Genomic DNA, 19671 nt, shown 5'->3' on the forward strand with positions numbered 1-19671 from the left:
ACTAGCTAATACCACCCTGGCTTACTTAAATCTAATCTTACTGTAAATAAACAGAAGTGCTTTACTCAACCAAGTAAGTGGTTTTCAGGAGAGAAATCAGTAACACCTTATAATAACTTATTAATTTACCATTAACTAATGATTGATAACTGTTATTTGTCACATTTTCAGAAACTAAAAAGTTGCTGTTACATTTGTAAATACTAATGAACGCATTGGCAACATAAACTGCAATTGACAAATATTTGCCTAGTTTAAAATTCATATTTAGTAGCGATTTATTAATATTCAAATTCTGAAGAACTACTGCTTTGCTCACATCTACTGATCATTATTTAAAAAAATATTAATAAAAGTTATTATAAAATGTTACCGAGAAATCTGTGTAGATTAACATCCAGCACTCGTTTGACTTTAAAAGAACGTTTTTTTTTAAGAAGTTTGGTTTTGTATACTTAGCTTAGCTTTACAGGTCAAGACCTGCTGAATTAGAAGGTAACCATGGTGTCACCCCTGTTTCTTACTAGTGTCGCGTAATGCGCCTTATACTACAGTGCATCTTATATATTATATTAAAGCCTAATTAGTTGGAACTGATTTTAATCTGGTAAAGTATAAAGCAGTGTTTTCCATGTAGTTGGACGGTTGGTCGGTGCCTGTATGTAAACACTGGTCTGGATGTGTCGTTTGCAGACGTGTGCTCATCGCTATCAGCGCCGCCTCTTCGTTAACACTGCCCAGGAGTCTCGAGACATCACAGGCCGCTGCTACGTGCTGAGTCAGGACCTGAAGATCGACGAGAGCACCGGGGACGAGGGCGGAGACTGGAAGTTCTGTGAGGGACGAGCTAGAGGTCATGAGCGATTCGGCTCCTGCCAGCAGGGCATGTCCGCCACCTTCACCAAGGACTACCACTACCTGGTGTTCGGAGCACCTGGAGCCTTCAACTGGAAAGGTGGGTGGAGATTTGGGCCTGGAATCTGTCCTAGAAGGCATTACCACCCACAGTGGACAGTGCTGTGGGTGGTAATAATTGTGACCGGCGACTTCTGGCTAGAATTGTCCGTGTGATCAGACAAGCGACTCTACATGGCAGATGTACACATATCCCAGACAAGCATTTTAGCTTCCATGGCTAAGCGCTGTCACTATGATCAGGAGATCGCCGGTTTGAATCCTGTTCATGTAGCTTGCCATCAGCTGCCGGAGTCCTGAGAGAGCACAATTGGCCTTGCTCTCTCTCTGGGTGGGTACAGTACACGGCGCTCTTTCCCCTCATCACTCCTAGGGTGATGTCGATCAGGACAAGGCTGCATCTGTGAGCTGATGTATTAGAACCGAGTCCAGAACGCGCTGTGATGCTACTTGGCAAAAAAAATTGAAAAAGGAGGCGGAGTCTGACTTCCCATGTATTGGAAGAGACTAGTCTAGACCCTTCTGGTGTGTTGGGGCGTCACTAGTGATAGGCGGAGTCCTAAGGAGTGGGTTGGGTTATTGGCCATGTAAATTAAAGAGAAAATAGGACAAAAAAATTTACATAAAAATTATTTAATGAGTTTAATGTTTTTTAAGTTACAATTTAATGTAAAATTCAATTTTGTTTTTCAATATTTTCTACATTGTAGATTAATATCAAAGACAGTAAAACTATGAAAGGAACGTGTATGCTATAAGAAGTAAACAAAAAATGTAAAAAAAAAAAGATGTGCCAATATGTGTAAAGTTATATAAGCAAAATGATCTACTTTTAAGAATCTAAAAGACATGGTTTAACACTTTTTTTGTTTACTTCATATTTTTTTTTACTTCATTGTTTGGATGACTTTATATTAATCTACAATACAGAACATTTTAAAATATTGAAAAAACAGGAATTGGCCCGTTTTTCAGCTCTGTGAGACAACTGTGTTTGAGGTTCATGATTTGTCACCATTTCCATTTTTTTAACTTTCATTATTTGATTGTGCCACGATTAGGGCTGCACTTTATATTATTTAAGCATCATCATCATGATGTGTGCATGCGCAATAGACACATCGCAGGACGTGTATTGTCACCTAAGGCAATAAAATCAAACATGTCATGTTGCAATGTTTTGATTCTTGACAAGAAGTAAATACACAGCGCTGTCTCTGTGTCTGTGTGAGTGACAGGCTGCCTCTGCCTGAGAAGCAGAAGGGAAAGCACTCGTAAACACGAGGTAAAACCATATGGACTCCATCCACATGGTTGGGCACGTGCTTGTAAACGCAGCAGTAGACAGCCTGTCTAAAGCTGTGCACCTCAGTCCGGCACAGTTTTGTCCAGATATTTCCAGTTAAAGGATGAATTCTCGCTTTTATTCCCAGAAAAACTCTCTTATTTACCTTTAAATTGAAAAAAAAAAAAAATTAAATCTTATTTACCATTTAAATGCCCGATTAAAGCGGACTCTAAAGTGCTGACTCTAAATGACTGATATATTGTTTAAAAAAAAAAAAAAAAAAAAACAACATTGCAATGTAATTTTTTTCCAATATCGTGCAGCCATAGCCTGGATTAATATATATATATATATATATATATATATATATATATATTAGGGTACTTGTAGTCATTTTTTTTTTTTCCCTTTGTTTCCTTTCTTTGTTTCATCTCTCCATCCATCCCACCCATCCATCCATCCACTCCACCCACTCCTGTGATCCCGTCGTGGGGGCGTGGCCTCAGGCGTGGTGCGGGTGGAGCAGAAGAACAACACGCTGCTGGAGCTGGGTTTCTATGACGACGGGCCGTATGAGGTCACGTATAAAACTGCTGAGGGTTTGGACACCGTTGCCGTTCCGGCCAACAGCTATTTAGGTGAGCCCAGCGAGCATTACATCACATTGCGTTCACATTCATCCATTAAAATCACATTTAAAATTCACAGAATTATTATTTGATTTGTTGGAGTTCCTAAAAAAAGTGAGCAGAGAAGTGAACAAGCTTTCAACAAGAGTGATGTGAAAATGAGCTGAAAAATAATGCGTGTAGAAACTAGGAGAATTAGGAGGTGGTCATAATGTTTAGTTTATCACTGTATGTATATTGGTGTGTGTGTGTGTGTGTGGTTGTAGGTGTTCTGTTCATGACTAGCGTGTTGAGCAGCGACGCTGATCAGTTTCTGTATAAGTCCTATCCTCCTCAGGTGGATGCTGCTGTGGAGGATGCTGTGAAGGCCAATAGCTACTTAGGTTTGTGTGGGAGGTTCTGGATGATTCCATCGTTCATTCCAGCCATATCCCACGTACAGAATCATACAGAATACATACTGTATACTCTATCAGCTGTGTCTCAACGTCTAGGCTGCAGTTCTGCTCAAAATATTGCAATGCACACAACATTATGGGTGACATACCAGAGTTCAAAAGAGGACAAATTGTTGGTGCACGTCTTGCTGGAGCATCTGTGACCAAGACAGCAAGTCTTTGTGATGCATCAAGAGCCACGGTATCCAGGGTAATGTCAGCATACCACCAAGAAGCACCAACCACATCCAACAGGATTAACTGTGGATGCTGTAAGAGGAAGCTGTCTAAAAGGGATGTTCGGGTGCTATCCTGGATTGCATCCAAAAAACATAAAACCACGGCTGATCAAATCACGGCAGAATTCAATGTGCACCTCAACTCTCCTGTTTCCACCAGAACTGTCCGTCACCACAATCAATTATTGTGGTCTAAAACCAGGTGTTTCAGTTTCATTGTACAACCCCTGTAGGTGAATGTAGAGTTAGGAGTCTTGTCCAGGGACTCTTACTGTGTAGAACAAGTTTTCTTATTCTTTATTTTTAAATGTGGGACTCTCTAAATGTGCGGCTCCAGAAAATTACGCAAAATCCCCCATCCCCCTCGTTCAAACCCCCTCTCATAATTGGTAGCCCAAATAAAAGCGTTATGATTTTGCGTTCTTAATGTGATGAGTGGGCCTGCACTGAAGCACAAAAGACATTTAAAGGAGAACTCTGGTGTACCATTGACTTTGGGTGCAGTAAAACATGATAAAGACTACAAACCTTTGTTGAATAGCTCACCGCCGCTCTCCAGCAGCTTTCTGAGATTCAGTAATGTTGTGCTTTTTGCCCAGCACGCTTTACAACAAACACTTAGGGGGCATCCAATTGCCCCTGCAGATAAATCACTTTTTACACTGTTATCCAGACTCAAAGTAGCTCCACACTTCATTAGAAGAATTTGGAGAGCCCTGACATTTAAAATGAGACATTAATAACTTAAAAAGTACACAAGAAGTTTAATAAAAACCACAGTTTACAACCTGTAGCGTAGCTTAATCTCCAGATGCCACCATCACTGTACTGATTATGACTTTATTTTAAGTTAAGAAGTTAAGAAGTTGTACCTTGTTTTAAATGTCAGAGCTCTCCAGATTCTACCAATGAGGTGTGGAGCTACTTTGAGCCTGAATAACGGTGTAAAAAGTGATTTATCAGGGCAAAAAAAAAAAAAAACCCTAAGTACCTGTTGTACAGAGTTTTGGGCAAAAAGCACAAAATAACTGGATCTCAGAAAGCTGTAGGAGAGCAGAGGTGGGCTGTTCAACAAAGGTTAGTACTCTTTATCATGGTTTAATACACTAAAAGTCAATTTTACACAGGAGTTCTTCTTTAAGTCCAGAAAATTCAAAGTCCTTGAACTCAGGTGTTCCTTATTCACTGTTTAATGATAAAATCAGTGCCTAGGCATGCTGGGACTGCTTCTACAGACATTAGTGAGATGAAGAATGGGTCTCAGGCTCTCAGAAGCTCAGTGAACTCCAGTTGTGAAATTTCCTCACTACTCACTACTAAATATTCCACAGCCAACTGTCAGTGATATTATAACACAGTGGAAGAGACTGGAAACGAACAGCGACTCTGTGCTCTGTCAGTGTAAAATAACAGTTTATCACTACAGACCTCCAAACTTCATGTAGCTTCAGATTAGATCAACAACAGTAGAGAACAGTAGAGGTTTCCATGACCGAGAAGCTCAAATCCATTCAAGACTCACATCAGGATTGTGGGTAATTCTTAAAGATTCTTCCTCGGCTGCATCCAACCACGGCTTTGGGACACGGCTGTAGATTTCATCATTTGAGTTTGAGATCATTTGAACCACACAGTCTATGTGTTCGTGTTTGAGTTGTTTTATGGAATGTTCTGGTTAAATTTTTGGTCCATTGCATGCAGAGTTGGGCAATCTGGCAACATTCTTTCACTATGAATACAGTTACCATAGTAAACATTATGGTCATTTTTTATCATATCATGGATACTATTACACTAACCTGTTTCATAATTCATAATTCGTTCAGTTTAACTGGTTGTGAACTACTAAAACTTTCGAAAGTTTCTAAGGGTTCTTTGAGCAATGCTGTAGATTGAACCACTTTTGGTCCACTAAACAACTATTTCTGAGTTGTGTGAGGAATTTTGAGTAATGGAGTGTTTCTTCATTGGGTTTTCTCAAAGAACCATTTGAAGCAACCTTAGTGTTTAACAGCATATTGTAGCATGGTCTGACAAAAAATCTAAAATCAAAAATCTCTTTTTATATTAGAAATAATTTTCTGCAAATCAAAAAAAGTGTGAAAGTGTGTTGTAATGTTTGTCTGTGTGAATTGTTTTGCCATTTTGCCCAACATTAATTACAAGAACCTAGCAAGTAAGCTAAAACCTGTTGCATCACTCTTATACAAAAATGTGTCTCCATTTTAGTTTTTTCACCATTTGACATTTGATTCATTCAGACATTGGAATCTGTTTCCGTTAGAGCCTGACCGATATATCAGTTACCTGATAGTATTAGCCAGTGTTGACATCCCAAGATTTTGTCTGTATCTACAAAAATATGGATTGTTTTGTTCACTAAAGCAATCTCCCTTTTACATCCCCCAGTTCTGTAGTATGCCACTATGCCACTATAATCAGTGGATAGCTGGTTCGAATCCCAGTCATGCAGCTTTGCCATCTCTGAGTGGGTAGATGGCACTCTTTCCCCTCATCATTCCTAGGGTGATGTCGATCAGTGCAAGGCTGCGTCTGTGAGCTGATGTATCAGAACCGAGTCGCTGCACTTTCCTCCGAGCATTAGCGCTGTGATGCTACTCGGTAATACAGCATCAGCAGCAGTTCGAAAAAGAGGTGGTGGCTGACTCACATGTATCGGAGGAGGCATATTCTATAAATTACAGACAACATTTCTTCTAAAGTACAAATAAAAATATTGTCATTTAGAGCGTTTATTTGCAGAAAATGAGAAAAGGCTAAAAAAAAAAAAAAAAGAAGCAGAGCTTTCAGACCTCAAATAATGCAAAGAAAACAAGTTCCTATTCATAAAGTTTTAAGAGTTCAGAAATCAATATTTGGTGGAAAAACCTTGGTTTTAATCATAGTTTTTTATCTTTGCATCATGTTCTCCTCCACCAGTCTTGCACACTGCTTTTGGATAACTTTATGCCTTTACTCCTGGTGCAAAAATTCAAGCAGTTCAGTTTGGTTTGATAGCTTGTGATCATCCATCTTCCTCTTGATTATATTCCAGAGGATTTCAATTTGGTAAACTCGAAGAAACTCATAATTTTTAAGTGCTCTCTTATTTTTTTTTAATATACAGAGCTGTATATTAACTAATAGTGATTATTACAAATTTAGCCCCATGAAACTGGTTTTGATGTCGGTTCCCAACTGATTATATTGGTTCAGCCTCTAATTCACAGAAAACTTGTTTTTAAATGTTAATGAACTATTGTTGATGTTGATAACGTATTGTCTCAGATATAATCGTGGTTAACAATATTATTGTTGTCATTTTAAGAAAAAAAATATATATTAATTGATTCTTGAGTCTTGGCTCTTCTTCTGATTGGCTCCATATCTCTCTTCAGGATTCTCTCTGGACTCTGGGAAGATGGTAACTAAGGCGGGGCAGCTAGTTGTGGTTGCCGGGGCTCCGAGAGCCAATCACAGTGGAGCGGTGGTCCTGCTGAAGAAGGAATCAGAGACATCCCCCCAGTTGATCACTGAATTCATCCTGGAGGGGGAGGGGCTAGCGTCTTCCTTCGGCTATGACCTCGCGCTGCTCGATGTTAACGGAGACAAGTAAGACCAGCATGGAAACCTGTAGTGGGCGAAGTATTGCCAACAGAATAGAATAGGATCTTCTGATGCAGATAAATAAACTTTAATCTATTGGCACCACGCCTAAAGCCAGGCGTGGGCTGCTAGAGGGGTTTGAGGAGCACTGTGGAAAAGTGGAGGAACTGTGGTCCCTGGAAAAATGGTGCTCAACTGATGTTTTTAGTGTTCTTGTGGCTAAAAGCCATCAAATCTTCATATCATCGGTGTCCTATGAAAAACACTTATCTCCTTTTTTGTCGATTTTTAGTTTACTACATAATTTGAACAGAAAAACTGCCCCTTACACTGTGCCACAATTTCTTGATGAACGAACAAACAGAAACTCTTCAAAATGACCTGAAATAAACTATTTTTACATTGGCTTCCATTGAAGGTTTACAAGGTTTTTTCTCTCTCCTGTAAAATTGCTGTTTTGGAGATAAGTGTTTTTCATTGGACAGCGATGATAGAAGTGGTAGCCTTTGTCGCTGAATACAATCAAATGCTTACAGCAATGCTCCTCTGAAGTATAATATAGTATAGAGTATAGAGCATGAGGTTGTTTGAACTATAATGAATGAAAATGGAAAAAAAACATATAAAATAAAATGCTTTTCTGGTGAGCTTTTGTTTACATTCCTCCCCTGTCTCTCTCTCTGTCGCGCTCAGCGTGACTTTAGTTTCTGCTCGTTTTTGTTTTTCCGCCCATTCTTGGGCTCCCTATCTCCATTTAAGGGCATTTTTTCCCCAGCTGTGCCCCAAATTCACTAGCCAGGACATTGGTATTGGTAGTGTATTGGAGCACGATCCTGACGACGCGGGTTCGATCCCGCGTGAGGAGCTTTCTTTCTTCTTGGGTTTACCTGCTTTGAGATCAACTGTTCTGCAATTGGGTTCACCATCCCTCTGGGCTGGAGAGCTACTAGTCTGTAGCACTCCATCCCATTACACTTAATTTTACAAAACAGATTTTTTTTTTTGTGGCTGCCACTTAATGGCTTGGAAATTGATTGCAGACCCCTGGTATAGAACATATTTTCTGGTCAGTAGAGACAGCTTTACTCCAGTAAAAGCAGGATAAACTCTTTTTAATACCCATGGTTTTAGAAGAAACAGTGGAAGAGCAGGTATCCCCTGACTTATCCTCTTATCATACACCCTGCGCAAGCTGTGTTACAATGCTCATTGCTATCTTAACAGTCCTTTTAACAGTCTATTTTCTCGCCTTGCCCCTGCGCCGATAATATAGCATTTATAGAGTTTAGGAATAAATCTACACTGATGGGTGTGGTGGTCTGGAAGTGAGGTGTGGTCAGGTAAATATCTGTCATGTTTCTATCTTGGTGGCGGGAAAATACACCACTGACTGATTAAAACCCTGACAACAGTCAACAGTCAGCCACCCAATCCACCCAATATCTTAGCCAAAATAGGGCCCATATTGGATTTCAACAGGATCAACAGCATAATCATCCTCAGTCTGTTATTATTCATTAAGTAGATTAAGTAAATTTCTGAACATCTCCTGTCACTGTCACTCTTCTTCAGATGGCAGGATCTCGTGGTTGGAGCTCCTCAGTACTTCGAGAAGAACTCGGACATCGGCGGAGCCATCTACGTCTACATAAACAAGAACGGAAACTGGGCCAACGCGGTCCGGACCAGAATAGATGGACCCAAAGACTCGATGTTTGGGCTGTCTGTGGAGAGCCTGGGAGACATCAACCTGGACGGTTTTAATGGTTTGGAAGTTTTTTTTTTTATTAATCTTTATGGCAGTCGCAGAGGTTTGGCCATATTTAGGACCATAGTCAAAATATTACAGCTCTGGAAGAAACTAAGTGCTTAAGAGACCACTTCAGTTTCTGAATCAGTTTCTCTGATTTTGCTATTTATAGGTTTATGTTTGAGTAAAATAAACATTGTTGTTTTATTCTATAAACTACAGACAACATTTCTCCTAAATTCCAAATAAAAATATAGTAATTTAGAGCATTTATTTGAAGAAAATGATAAACGGCTGAAATAACAAAAAAGAGAGCTTTCAGATCTCAAATAATGTAAAAAAAAAACCTAATTTATATTAATTTCAAGTTTTAAGAGATCGGAAATCAATATTTGGTGGAATAACCCTGGTTTTTAATCACAGTTTTTATGCATCTTGGCATCATGTTCTCCTCCACCAGTCTTACACACTGCTTTTGGATAACTTTATGCTACTCACTCCTGGTGCAAAAATTTAAGCAGTTCAGTTTGGTTTGATGGTTTATGATCATCCACCTTCCTCTTAATTATATTCCAGAGGTTTTCAATTTGGTAAAATCAAAGAAACTCATTATTTTTAAGTGCACTCTTATTTATTTTCAGAGCTGTAGTGTGTGTGACCTTATAAAAAAGAAACAGCAGGGTTTTATTCATTTATTGAACCAGTTCCATCAACAGGTCACCAGATATCAGTAAGTAATGTATGTATTTGTATTTTTAGGGATCAATATGGAATATTCGTATTGAATATTTATTTGACGTTATGATGTTGGTGATGATGGTGAACTGTGTGTTGCAGACGTGGCTATTGGGGCTCCGTATGAAGATGGTGGAATGGGGAGTGTGTACATCTATCACGGCTCAGACAGCGGCCTCAAACTCAAACCTGCTCAGGTACAAAAATATGATCATTGTTAAGTTACTAAATTTCTATACAGTATTTGTTTTATAAAAGACTTTGTACATATATGTGGTAGTAAAGAATTACGTTTACTCACGTTACTGTAATTGAGTAGATTTTATAAGTACTTTGTAATTTTTAAAGTAGTTTTTAAAATAGGTAATTTTACTTTTACTCAAGTACATTTTGACACAAGTAATTTACTTCTCTACATTAAAAAAACTCCCCGTTACTGAGTAAAAAAAAAAATGCTGGCAAAGTTTATTAAAAACTATTTACTTTTTTTTTCATCAAATAATTAAAAGTAACTATGAAACTTTTACTCAAAGTACATTTTAAATTGAGTACTTTTTTACTTTTACTTGAGTAGATTTTTAGATAGGTACTTTTACTCGTACTTGAGTAGAATTGTAGAAAAATAAAAGGTACTTTTACTTCATTACAATTTTTCAGTACTTGTTCCACCTCTGTATAGTCTTTTGTGTATATATATATATATTTATATATATTTATAAACTGCTGTCAGAACCTGGGACTAACAGGACTTTTATATAATGAAAAACTGTGGGATCAAAATATCCAACTAGCTAACTAACTACTGTCGCTCTTCATTTATTAATAGTTTAGCACAATATTTTTTTGCATCATCAAAAAAAATAATTTACAAATGGACCAAATATATAGAATAACTCCAGCTAAAGATATGTCAAAGTTGTTGAGAACTTGAAAAATTGTTAGCACAAGATATTACTAAAATGATATAATAATATTTATATAATGTTATATAATGTTATAATGATTTGTTTCCAGGTGCTGAAAGGAAAAGATCTGAATATTAAGCTGTTTGGATATTCTCTTGCTGGAAACATGGATTTAGATAATAATCAGTACCCAGATCTGGCCATCGGATCTCTGTCTGATACTATAGCTGTTTTCAGGTAAGATCAAACACTGACCAATCACAAGATACCAACTACAATTACAATTACAACTGCTCACAATTAATAATGACTTAAACTACTGCTTAAAAATGATAATTAGTTAGTTTGTATATTTAGCTCTTTTTACAGTAGTACCAACATTTCTGTGACTGAACTGCAAAAAACTAAATCTTTCCAGATTTAGATTTATTTATTATTTATTAGATTTATTTATTTATTTATTTTCTAAATTTAAGGCAATAAATCTTATTTTCTTCTCTGATAAGACTTTTTGTCTTACTAAGCATTGTGTGTAAGTGTTAGATTATTTTGCTTATTTTAGAAATGATTATCTTAATCATTCTTATTTAGAATTTGTACCTTATTTTAAGTAATTTGAACTCAAAATAAGCACAATCAAGCAGCATTAAAGTTATTCTGATTCTTGTGTCCAAAAACAGTGACTTTTTTGCTTGATTTAGGTGTTACTTCACTCATTTTGAGACTTTGCCATTGCTTTTTGTAAGAAATTTTACTAAGAAAATTTAGCTTATACCATTGGCAGATTTTTTTAGCTTAATATACATATATTTGTCTTAATTTGCATATATTTTGTCTAGTTTTTGCCAATGGATTTTTGTAAAATTCAGTAAAAATAAACTCAAATATATATATATATATATATATAACTTAACAATACCCTAATTGTATATAAAATAAAGTACATATAATACAATAAATTATAAATTAATAAATATTATTACAAAAGAATAATTATTTATACCATATATATACACACACACACACACACACACACACACACACACACACACATATATATATATATATATATATATATATAAACCCTAAATTAATAATGAAGTAAAAATGTGTTCCTTTAAAGTATTAAAACATAAATGTTTTAAACTTAAATGTTTTTATAACATTTCCTAACCGTTTCTAACCATCTCAGTGCTATCAGAGGCACACTACTCAGCCCAATCAGCTCTCTCTCTTCTACCCCGCACCTAAACCCATACATCACCCAGTGCCCCTGCCAAACTATCCCTCCCTTTTTTTTTTTTTTTTTGCATTTTTCAGATTTGAGCTGAGGGTGGAGTCAGGTGTATAGAACTGTGATTGTTGATTTTTGAGGACTGTTATATGAGTATTGCTATAATTGACTTCAAAAAATTACCTACACTGAGGTTTATCACTGCTTATTATAAATTATTATGTTTCTATAAATATTACAGGGCAAGGCCAGTCGTCAACATCGAGAAGACAGTCACCATGACACCAAAGGAGTTGGACCTAAATAAGAAGAACTGTGGTGACAGTATTTGGTGAGTGATGAGTGGTAAACTGTCTCCTGTGTGGTTTTAACATGTTTAAACGGATTCCTGAATAACAGTGATGTGTTTTTCTAGTCTTCAGGTGCGGACCTGTTACAAATACACGTCCAACTCCAAAGACTACAGCGCCCCCCTCAGTGAGTGCAGAGCTTGCTTGACTTTTTACTTGTACTTCTTACATTTTTACACAATTATCTGAACTTTCTACTCCTTTCTATGTATATTTATATATATATATATATATATATATATATATATATATATAATTATATATATATATATATATATACACACACACACACACATATATACACACACATATACATATATGTATATATATATATATATATATATATATATATATATATATATATATATATATAGAAGTATAGACATATATCATTCCAAATCACTATTGGACCTATGACAATTACAGTTATGATGATGCTGAAGTGATATATTGGTGGTCAGTACAGACATACACGTTTGTCTTGTATATTTTTAACCTTAAAACACATTTTTTTTACAAAAGTATTTATCTAGTATTTTGGATTAAGAGAGCTTAGAATTTAATATACACTAAGAGATTTGTTGTATTTGTCTGTTTTTTATCCTCAACTCACTCCTTTCTCTCTCTTTTTCTTCACTCAGGAATAAAATACTCCATCGAGGTGGAGTCTAAGAGGAAGAAGCTGGGTCTCCCCTCTCGAGTCACATTCAGCCCTCATTCTAACACTGATACAGATTACGAAAGCTCCGGAATTGTGGACCTCTCCAAAGCCAACGAGCAGAAGTGTGTGGACAAAACCATCAAACTGCAGGTAGGGTATGGCCATCCTGTATGATATCTAATATATATATATGTTTTTTTAATTTAAAAATGTGATTATGAAAGATATCCTGTAATATAGTTAATGTTGTGATTATTTTACCCTATTACTGTTTTAACACTTGATTTAACACAGTGGACACTTATTTTTGGGTTTTTTATTGGCTGTAATTCATAATCATCAACAATAAAATAAATAATCGCTTAAAATAGATCATTCTGTGTTTAATACATCTATATATTATTTACATTTTGAACCAAATTACTAAATAAAGTTACTTTACAATGATATTCGAATTTGTTGAGATTAGTTGTTTTTAGTAGATGTTTTTTAATTATGTCCTCTGTTGTATAGAAAAAAATAATAATAAGTTAGAAACTCAGTTTCTCTGATTTTGCTATTTATAGGTATATTTTTGAGTAAAATTAACATTGTTGTTTTATTCTATAAACTACAGACAACATTTCTCCCAAATTCCAAATAAAAATATTTTACTCATTTAGAGCATTTATTTACAGAAAATGAGAAATGGGTGAAATAACAAAAAAGATGCAGAGCTTTCAGACCTCAAATAATGCAAAGAAAACAAGTTCATATTCATAAAGTTTTAAGAGTTCAGAAATCAATATTTGGTGGAATAACCCTGGTTTTTAATCACAGTTTTCATGCATCTTGGCATCATGTTCTCCTCCACCAGTCTTACACACTGCTTTTGGATAACGTTATGCTACTCACTCCTGGTGCAAAAATTCAAGCAGTTCAGTTTGGTTTGATGGCTTGTGATCATCCATCTTCCTCTTGATTATATTCCAGAGGTTTTTAATTTTGGTAAATTTGAAGAAACTAATCATTTTTAAGTGCTCTCTTATTTTCTTCTCATTAGGATCATTTAAAATGACAGTAGAATTTTCTCTTAGGGTTGTATAGAATTACATTACAATTAGAAACATGTCTTATTTCTAGAGATTAAATGAAGTATTAAGTATTGAAAACAGTATGTTCTCTGCTTGCTCTGTGAAGGACACCATAAAGGACAAGCTGAGAGGAATCCCTATTGAAGTGAATGTGGAGATCCTGTACCCATCAGCACGCAGAAAGAGAGACGTCGTCTTAAGCCAACTCCTTCCTGTCCTTGGCTCTAGCCAACCAGCTGCTAACGAGGTAACCAGCACAGTAAACAGCATCCAATCACAGCACAGGAATCCTTTGTTACTTTGCTGGTAATGTTGGTGGTGGTGATGTTTGACAGTGCATTACAGTTGAATGAGCTTTGGGTCTAAAGCCAGTTTTCTGAATGCTGTGAGCGTCCGGGTGGCCCTACTGTCTAAGCGCAGGGGAATCATTTCAGCTATTTTTTGGGATGAAATTGTGCAGAGAGTCAGGAATACGTTTTTTAAAAATGAATTTGGGAAAAAGGTATATGATATTCATGTAAAAAGTTTATGTTTTATTAGTTTATTACTGTATTTATTCCTTTATCCACTGTTACAGGTGAATTTTGTAAAGGAGGGGTGTGGCAGTGACAACATTTGCAACAGTAATCTAAAGCTGCAGTACATCTTCTGCTCTCGGGAGCCCAACAGCGACAACTTCAAACCTCTGCCGCTGTGAGTACCGGTGCACACAGTAGTGAAAAAGTGCTGCCAAAAGAATAGGACTCTCTGAGGCAGATAAACCTTTATAAATTTATTGAAAAAATCTATAGAAATCTTTCTTCCACAGACAGTGGAGGCAGTTACTCCAATAAAAGCAGGATAAGCTCTATTTAAAAGCCACCTTCAGACAGCCTGTAAGATTAACCCTGTAAGAAAACCTTGTTATATCTTTTATATTTCCTATATTATTTTTTTATATCTGAATTTCTTACATTGCTTTACTTATGTTTACATATGTTTAGTGTTTGTACTTATGTTTACTATATTTTAGTTTGGCTGCTTTTAATTTTAGCTAGCCCACTTATTCCTTTATATTAAAATCTGATGAATTGCTTCTGGTTTTATTTTATTTTATTTTATTATTTTTACCTTACTTTATTGTTAGTTTGTTTATTTTATTTGTACCTGATTACGCTTTTAATTGTAATTTATTTTTTCAAATTCTTTAGTCCCTTTAAGTTGTAAATGTTTGGCTACATTGGAAATGTATATTCGAGGGAACATAAAGGTTGATTTGATTGGTTGATTGATTGATTGGTTGATTGATTAATTGATTGGTCTTTGTTATTTTTTCTAGTGTTGGTGATGTTCCAGTCATTTCCCTCAGTGACCAGAAAGAAATTGCCCTGGAGGTCACAGTGACCAATCAGAATGGAGATGATGCGTATGAGACAGTTCTGATTGGATCGTTCCCTGGAGCCCTCTCTTACTCCGCCTCCCGCACCAAGACCCCTGTGAGTCTGCCTGTTTAACTTAACTTAATGTAACTTAATTAAAAAATACTGAATCATGTATGGCAGTTACTGAATCATTTATAGCAATTACTGAATCATTTAAAATATATATAGATTACTATGTTGTTACTTAATAATTTACAGCAGTTACTGAATCATTTTAATGAGGTGCAGATTGATTTGTTGTTACTGAATCATTTATAGCAGTTCCTGAATCATTTAAAATGTGTATAGATTAATATGTTGTTACTGAATCATTCATAGCAGTTACTGAATCATTCATAGCAGTTACTGAATTATTTATAGCAGTTACTGAATCATTTATAGCAGTTACTGAATCATCTATAGCAGTTACTGAATCATTTATAGCAGTTACTGAATCATTTAAAATGTGTATAGATTAATATGTTGTTACTGAATCATTCATAGCAGTTACTGAATCATTCATAGTAGTTACTGAATTATTTATAGCAGTTACTGAATCATTTATAGCAGTTACTGAATCATCTATAGCAGTTACTGAGTCATTTATAGCAGTTACTGAATCATTCATAGCAGTTACTGAATCATTTCAATTATGTACAGATTGATATGTTGTTACTGAATCATTTTTAACAGTTACTGAATCATTTCAATTATGTACAGATTGATTTGTTGTTACTGAGTCATTATAGTGCAGTTACTGAATCATTTATAGTGCATTTACTGAATAATTTATAGAAGTTACTGAATCATTTAAACTATGTATAGATTACTATGTTTTTACTGAATCATTTGTAACAGTTACTGAATCAATTAAATTATGTACAGACTGGTATGTTGTTACTGAATCACTTTTAGCAGTTAGTGAATCATTTATAGCAGTTAGTGAATCATTTAAAATATGTACAGATTGATATGTTGTTACTGAATCATTTATAGCAGTTATTTACTGAATAATATAATAATATGTAATAATATATATGTTGCAGAATAAGTTGCAAAGTTATGCTAATTGTACCAGTTTCATAAAAATACATTGTGTAAAAACCTATAAGACACAGTTTAAACAGTTCCCATCTTTTCAATACATATTTAAATGATCTTTCTTTCCTTGCAGGACAAAGTAGTCATCTGTGTGGCCAATCAGAACGGTTCTCAGGCTGAGTGTGAGCTGGGGAATCCCTTTAAAAGAAACTCAGTGGTAGAGTAAAAAAGCTAAACTAAACTAAGATTAAATATAGTGTGGTGAATGTGCAGAACTGTTCTAACATTTTAATCTGAAACTACAGGTAACGTTCTACATCATTCTGGGCACCGGAGGAATCTCACTGGATATGAATGAAGTGGCCGTTAATCTACAGCTCAAGACGTGAGTGTTATTATGTTTTAAGAGTTTTATATCTAGTTTATTTTAAAGGTATATGCTAATAATTGGCTCAAATATGGAGAGAGGTGGGTAACCCAGGTCCAGAAAGTAAAAATCCATCCCAGGGTTTTGTACCAACTGCCTGGGATGGATTTTTACTTTCTGGACCTGGGTTACCCACCTCTACATATGGAAATCATCATATTTGTGATGTCACAACCATTAGTTAACTTGCGTACAGTGGCATCATGCTATAACCTGTTGTGTGTGTATTATGTGTGTGTGTGTGTTATGTGTGTGTGTGTGATGCAGGACAAGTGATCAACCTCCTCTGTCAATAACAAAGAAGGCTAACGTCATAGTTCAGCTGCTGTTGTCTCTCTCTGGGTGAGTTACTTACTGATGCTCTGCATGTTTTTATCTCTCTAGATTGATTTTTATATCATTTTAATTAAAGATTATAGCCTACATTTTATCTTATCAAATTACACCCTCTCAGGCAGGGGCTTTGCCTGGGTATGTAAAGATTCGGGGCTCAGCCTAGTTAATTAAATATATATAAATATATTTATATATATATATATATATATAATGTGTAGTTATATATGTATATATATATATATATATATATATATATATATATATATATATATATATATAAATATAATGTGTAGTTATATATATATATATATATATATATATATATATGTATATATATATAATTCAGTTAATTTGAAATTGAACAAAAGGTGTTGGTGACCTAAAAATAGTATAATGAGCTTTGACTAAAGAACATGGACCAGATATATTCCATCAGTAAAATCCATTCCTTAATAAATGATGCAAAACAGAACGTCAAAAACAGATTTCATGTAACAATGTAATAATGTAAACTATATTTCTAAATAGTTTCTAAAATGTTCTTTTACCTTTTATGACACACTGAAACAAATTATTGAAAGAAATCCACAACATCCAGCTTCTAACTAACTAGTTAACTAAATTCATTTTCGTTCTGCAATCCTAAATCAATAAGCACAATTTGAAAATGAACATCATATATAGTTCTTTTTAAAACCTTGATTATCTATCTAGCTAATTCTAAAGTAAAGCTAACTGACTGTCACAAGCTGTATTTTATTAAGCACAGAGTGGGTTTGATCTGTGTGTTTTGATTCAGACGTGTGTTTTTAACCAGCTATGTATAAGTAATCACAGTTTACATGGTTACCCTTCTGTTAACTTTCCTTAAGAAAAAAAAAAAACTTTATATCCATATTAGTTTTAAGGTGTTAAAACTCACAGTGAGGGGGGGCGGGGCTTCCCCACCAGCAAGCTGATTGGCTGTTTCTACTGAAAGTCAGAACTTTCTCCTTGAACTGGCTCTGTGATTGGCGTTAAAAGATTTCATAATTACACAGCAGTCTGTGGCCTGTCTCCTCATTAATAATACTGCTGAGCTGAGCTAAACGATTCGGGGCTACTGGATAATTATTCGGGGCTACTGGATAATTATTCGGGGCTAAAGCCGCATAAGCCCAGGCCAGACGACGCCCCTGCTCTCAAGCACTTTAATGCCCTCTTGTGGCAAGACCCAGTGTCTATACTGCATGCAGAATTTCTAGCAGTTACTGAATAATTTATAGCAGATACTGATTCATTTGTAGCACAGTTGTTGTGTTTTGTTTTGTTAATATGGGCATTTAGTGTTATGTATTATAATCGTTAAAAAAGTTTTTTTTTATCCTTTTTAGTGAAGGTAATTAAGTGAATCTGTTGTTGTTGTTTTTTCTTCTGCAGGGTGGCGAAGCCGTCTCAGCTGGAATTCACAGGTCAGGTGAAAGGAGAGAGCGCTATGAAGACAGAGTCTGAAGTGGGCAGCCAGATTGACTATGAATTCAGGGTGATTTTATTGTGCTATTATGCACATAAACACACTCATTAACTCACTCGCTCACTCACTCACTCATGTTTAGCAGGTTAAAGGTTCTCCACAACATAGATGATAGATAGATAGATATCTATCCAAAAATTAATTGTAAAAGTAATTGTAATTGCTGTGCCAGGGGTTGACCCAGGCAGAGAGACGAGGAGGCGGACGTATGTGCAGTTAAGGTGAGAATTTAATAAACAAAGAGACAAGTAAACAAGAAACAAAGAAAACAAGAAACAGAGGCGAGCTAAAACTAACAAACAAACGAGATACTAAAGATAAACAAACGGGAAGACTATAAAACTAGGCAGGATTAACTAAAACAGGGCAAGGGAATAAACTAGGGAAAATACAGGGAACTAGAAAATAACAGAATAAACAGGAAGATAAATATATACTACAAACAAATAGGGAGGCTGACAAAAACAAACGAGGAAAACAATAAGGAACTAAACTAGATGGATAATAACTAACAAACAAAGCGGGAGTAGATAAACAAAGAAATAAACTAATAACTAAAGCTAGACAATGAACTAAACAGAGCAAGGATAATTACAAGGATTAAACTAAGATAGACACGGAGAGAAACACTGAGAGAAACACTGAGAGGAAATCTGGGAACACGGGAAGACAAACGACAGGAGACAGTGCAAAGACCGACCAGGACAGGTGACAGAGGAAAGCTATTTAACTAAACAGGAAACACACTGGGAGTGGAAACACCTGGGGAAGGGGTGGAGCTACAAATGAGACATGAGGTAATGGAAAATCACAGGCAGAACACAGGGGCACGGGTCACGTGGGACAACACAGGCACGAGGACAGACAGGAAACAGGGCCAGGCGTGACAGAAACCTCCCCCTAAACGCGCAGCTCCCGAGGCGCGTAAAAACAAACCCCGGGGGCCGGCGGCAGGGAGAGGCCGGGGAAAACAGGAGACCGAACGGGAGACTGGACAGGGAACTGGACAGGAGATGGAGACAGGACAGGGGACAGGGAACTGGACAGGAGACGGAGACAGGACAGGGGACAGAGACTGGACAGGTGACGGAGACTGGACGGGGAACTGGACAGGTGACGGAGACTGGACGGG

General features: G+C 36.0%; 2 protein-coding genes across 4 annotated transcripts in view; both read left to right on the forward strand.

Moving 5' to 3' along the window:
- Positions 1 to 10179, forward strand: part of tmem41ab (transmembrane protein 41ab) — a 519270-nt gene extending 509091 nt beyond the window's left edge. Inside the window, exon 6 of the transcript XR_007428004.1 lies at positions 9963 to 10179. The gene's annotated coding sequence lies outside the window, so the exon portion shown is untranslated. The remainder of the gene's footprint in view (positions 1 to 9962) is intronic.
- The window catches only part of itga6b (integrin, alpha 6b), a 63165-nt gene that overhangs the window by 31715 nt on the left and 11779 nt on the right, over positions 1 to 19671 (forward strand). For 2 of the 3 annotated variants that reach the window (XM_049469701.1, XM_049469702.1), the window contains exons 4-19: positions 694 to 955; positions 2710 to 2841; positions 6907 to 7120; positions 8687 to 8880; positions 9702 to 9796; positions 10614 to 10741; positions 11980 to 12069; positions 12154 to 12215; positions 12730 to 12899; positions 13929 to 14069; positions 14400 to 14515; positions 15141 to 15297; positions 16397 to 16480; positions 16569 to 16648; positions 16958 to 17032; positions 18446 to 18548. In XM_049469701.1, the coding sequence (XP_049325658.1) occupies positions 694 to 955; positions 2710 to 2841; positions 6907 to 7120; positions 8687 to 8880; positions 9702 to 9796; positions 10614 to 10741; positions 11980 to 12069; positions 12154 to 12215; positions 12730 to 12899; positions 13929 to 14069; positions 14400 to 14515; positions 15141 to 15297; positions 16397 to 16480; positions 16569 to 16648; positions 16958 to 17032; positions 18446 to 18548 (2103 nt within the window). Of the gene's footprint in view, positions 1 to 693; positions 956 to 2709; positions 2842 to 3098; positions 3216 to 6906; positions 7121 to 8686; positions 8881 to 9701; positions 9797 to 10613; positions 10742 to 11979; positions 12070 to 12153; positions 12216 to 12729; positions 12900 to 13928; positions 14070 to 14399; positions 14516 to 15140; positions 15298 to 16396; positions 16481 to 16568; positions 16649 to 16957; positions 17033 to 18445; positions 18549 to 19671 lie in introns of all 3 variants that reach the window. The other variant, XM_049469703.1, reaches the window with a different exon arrangement.

This window comes from Astyanax mexicanus, chromosome 21 (assembly GCF_023375975.1).
Source record: "Astyanax mexicanus isolate ESR-SI-001 chromosome 21, AstMex3_surface, whole genome shotgun sequence".
Lineage (NCBI taxonomy): Eukaryota > Metazoa > Chordata > Actinopteri > Characiformes > Acestrorhamphidae > Astyanax > Astyanax mexicanus.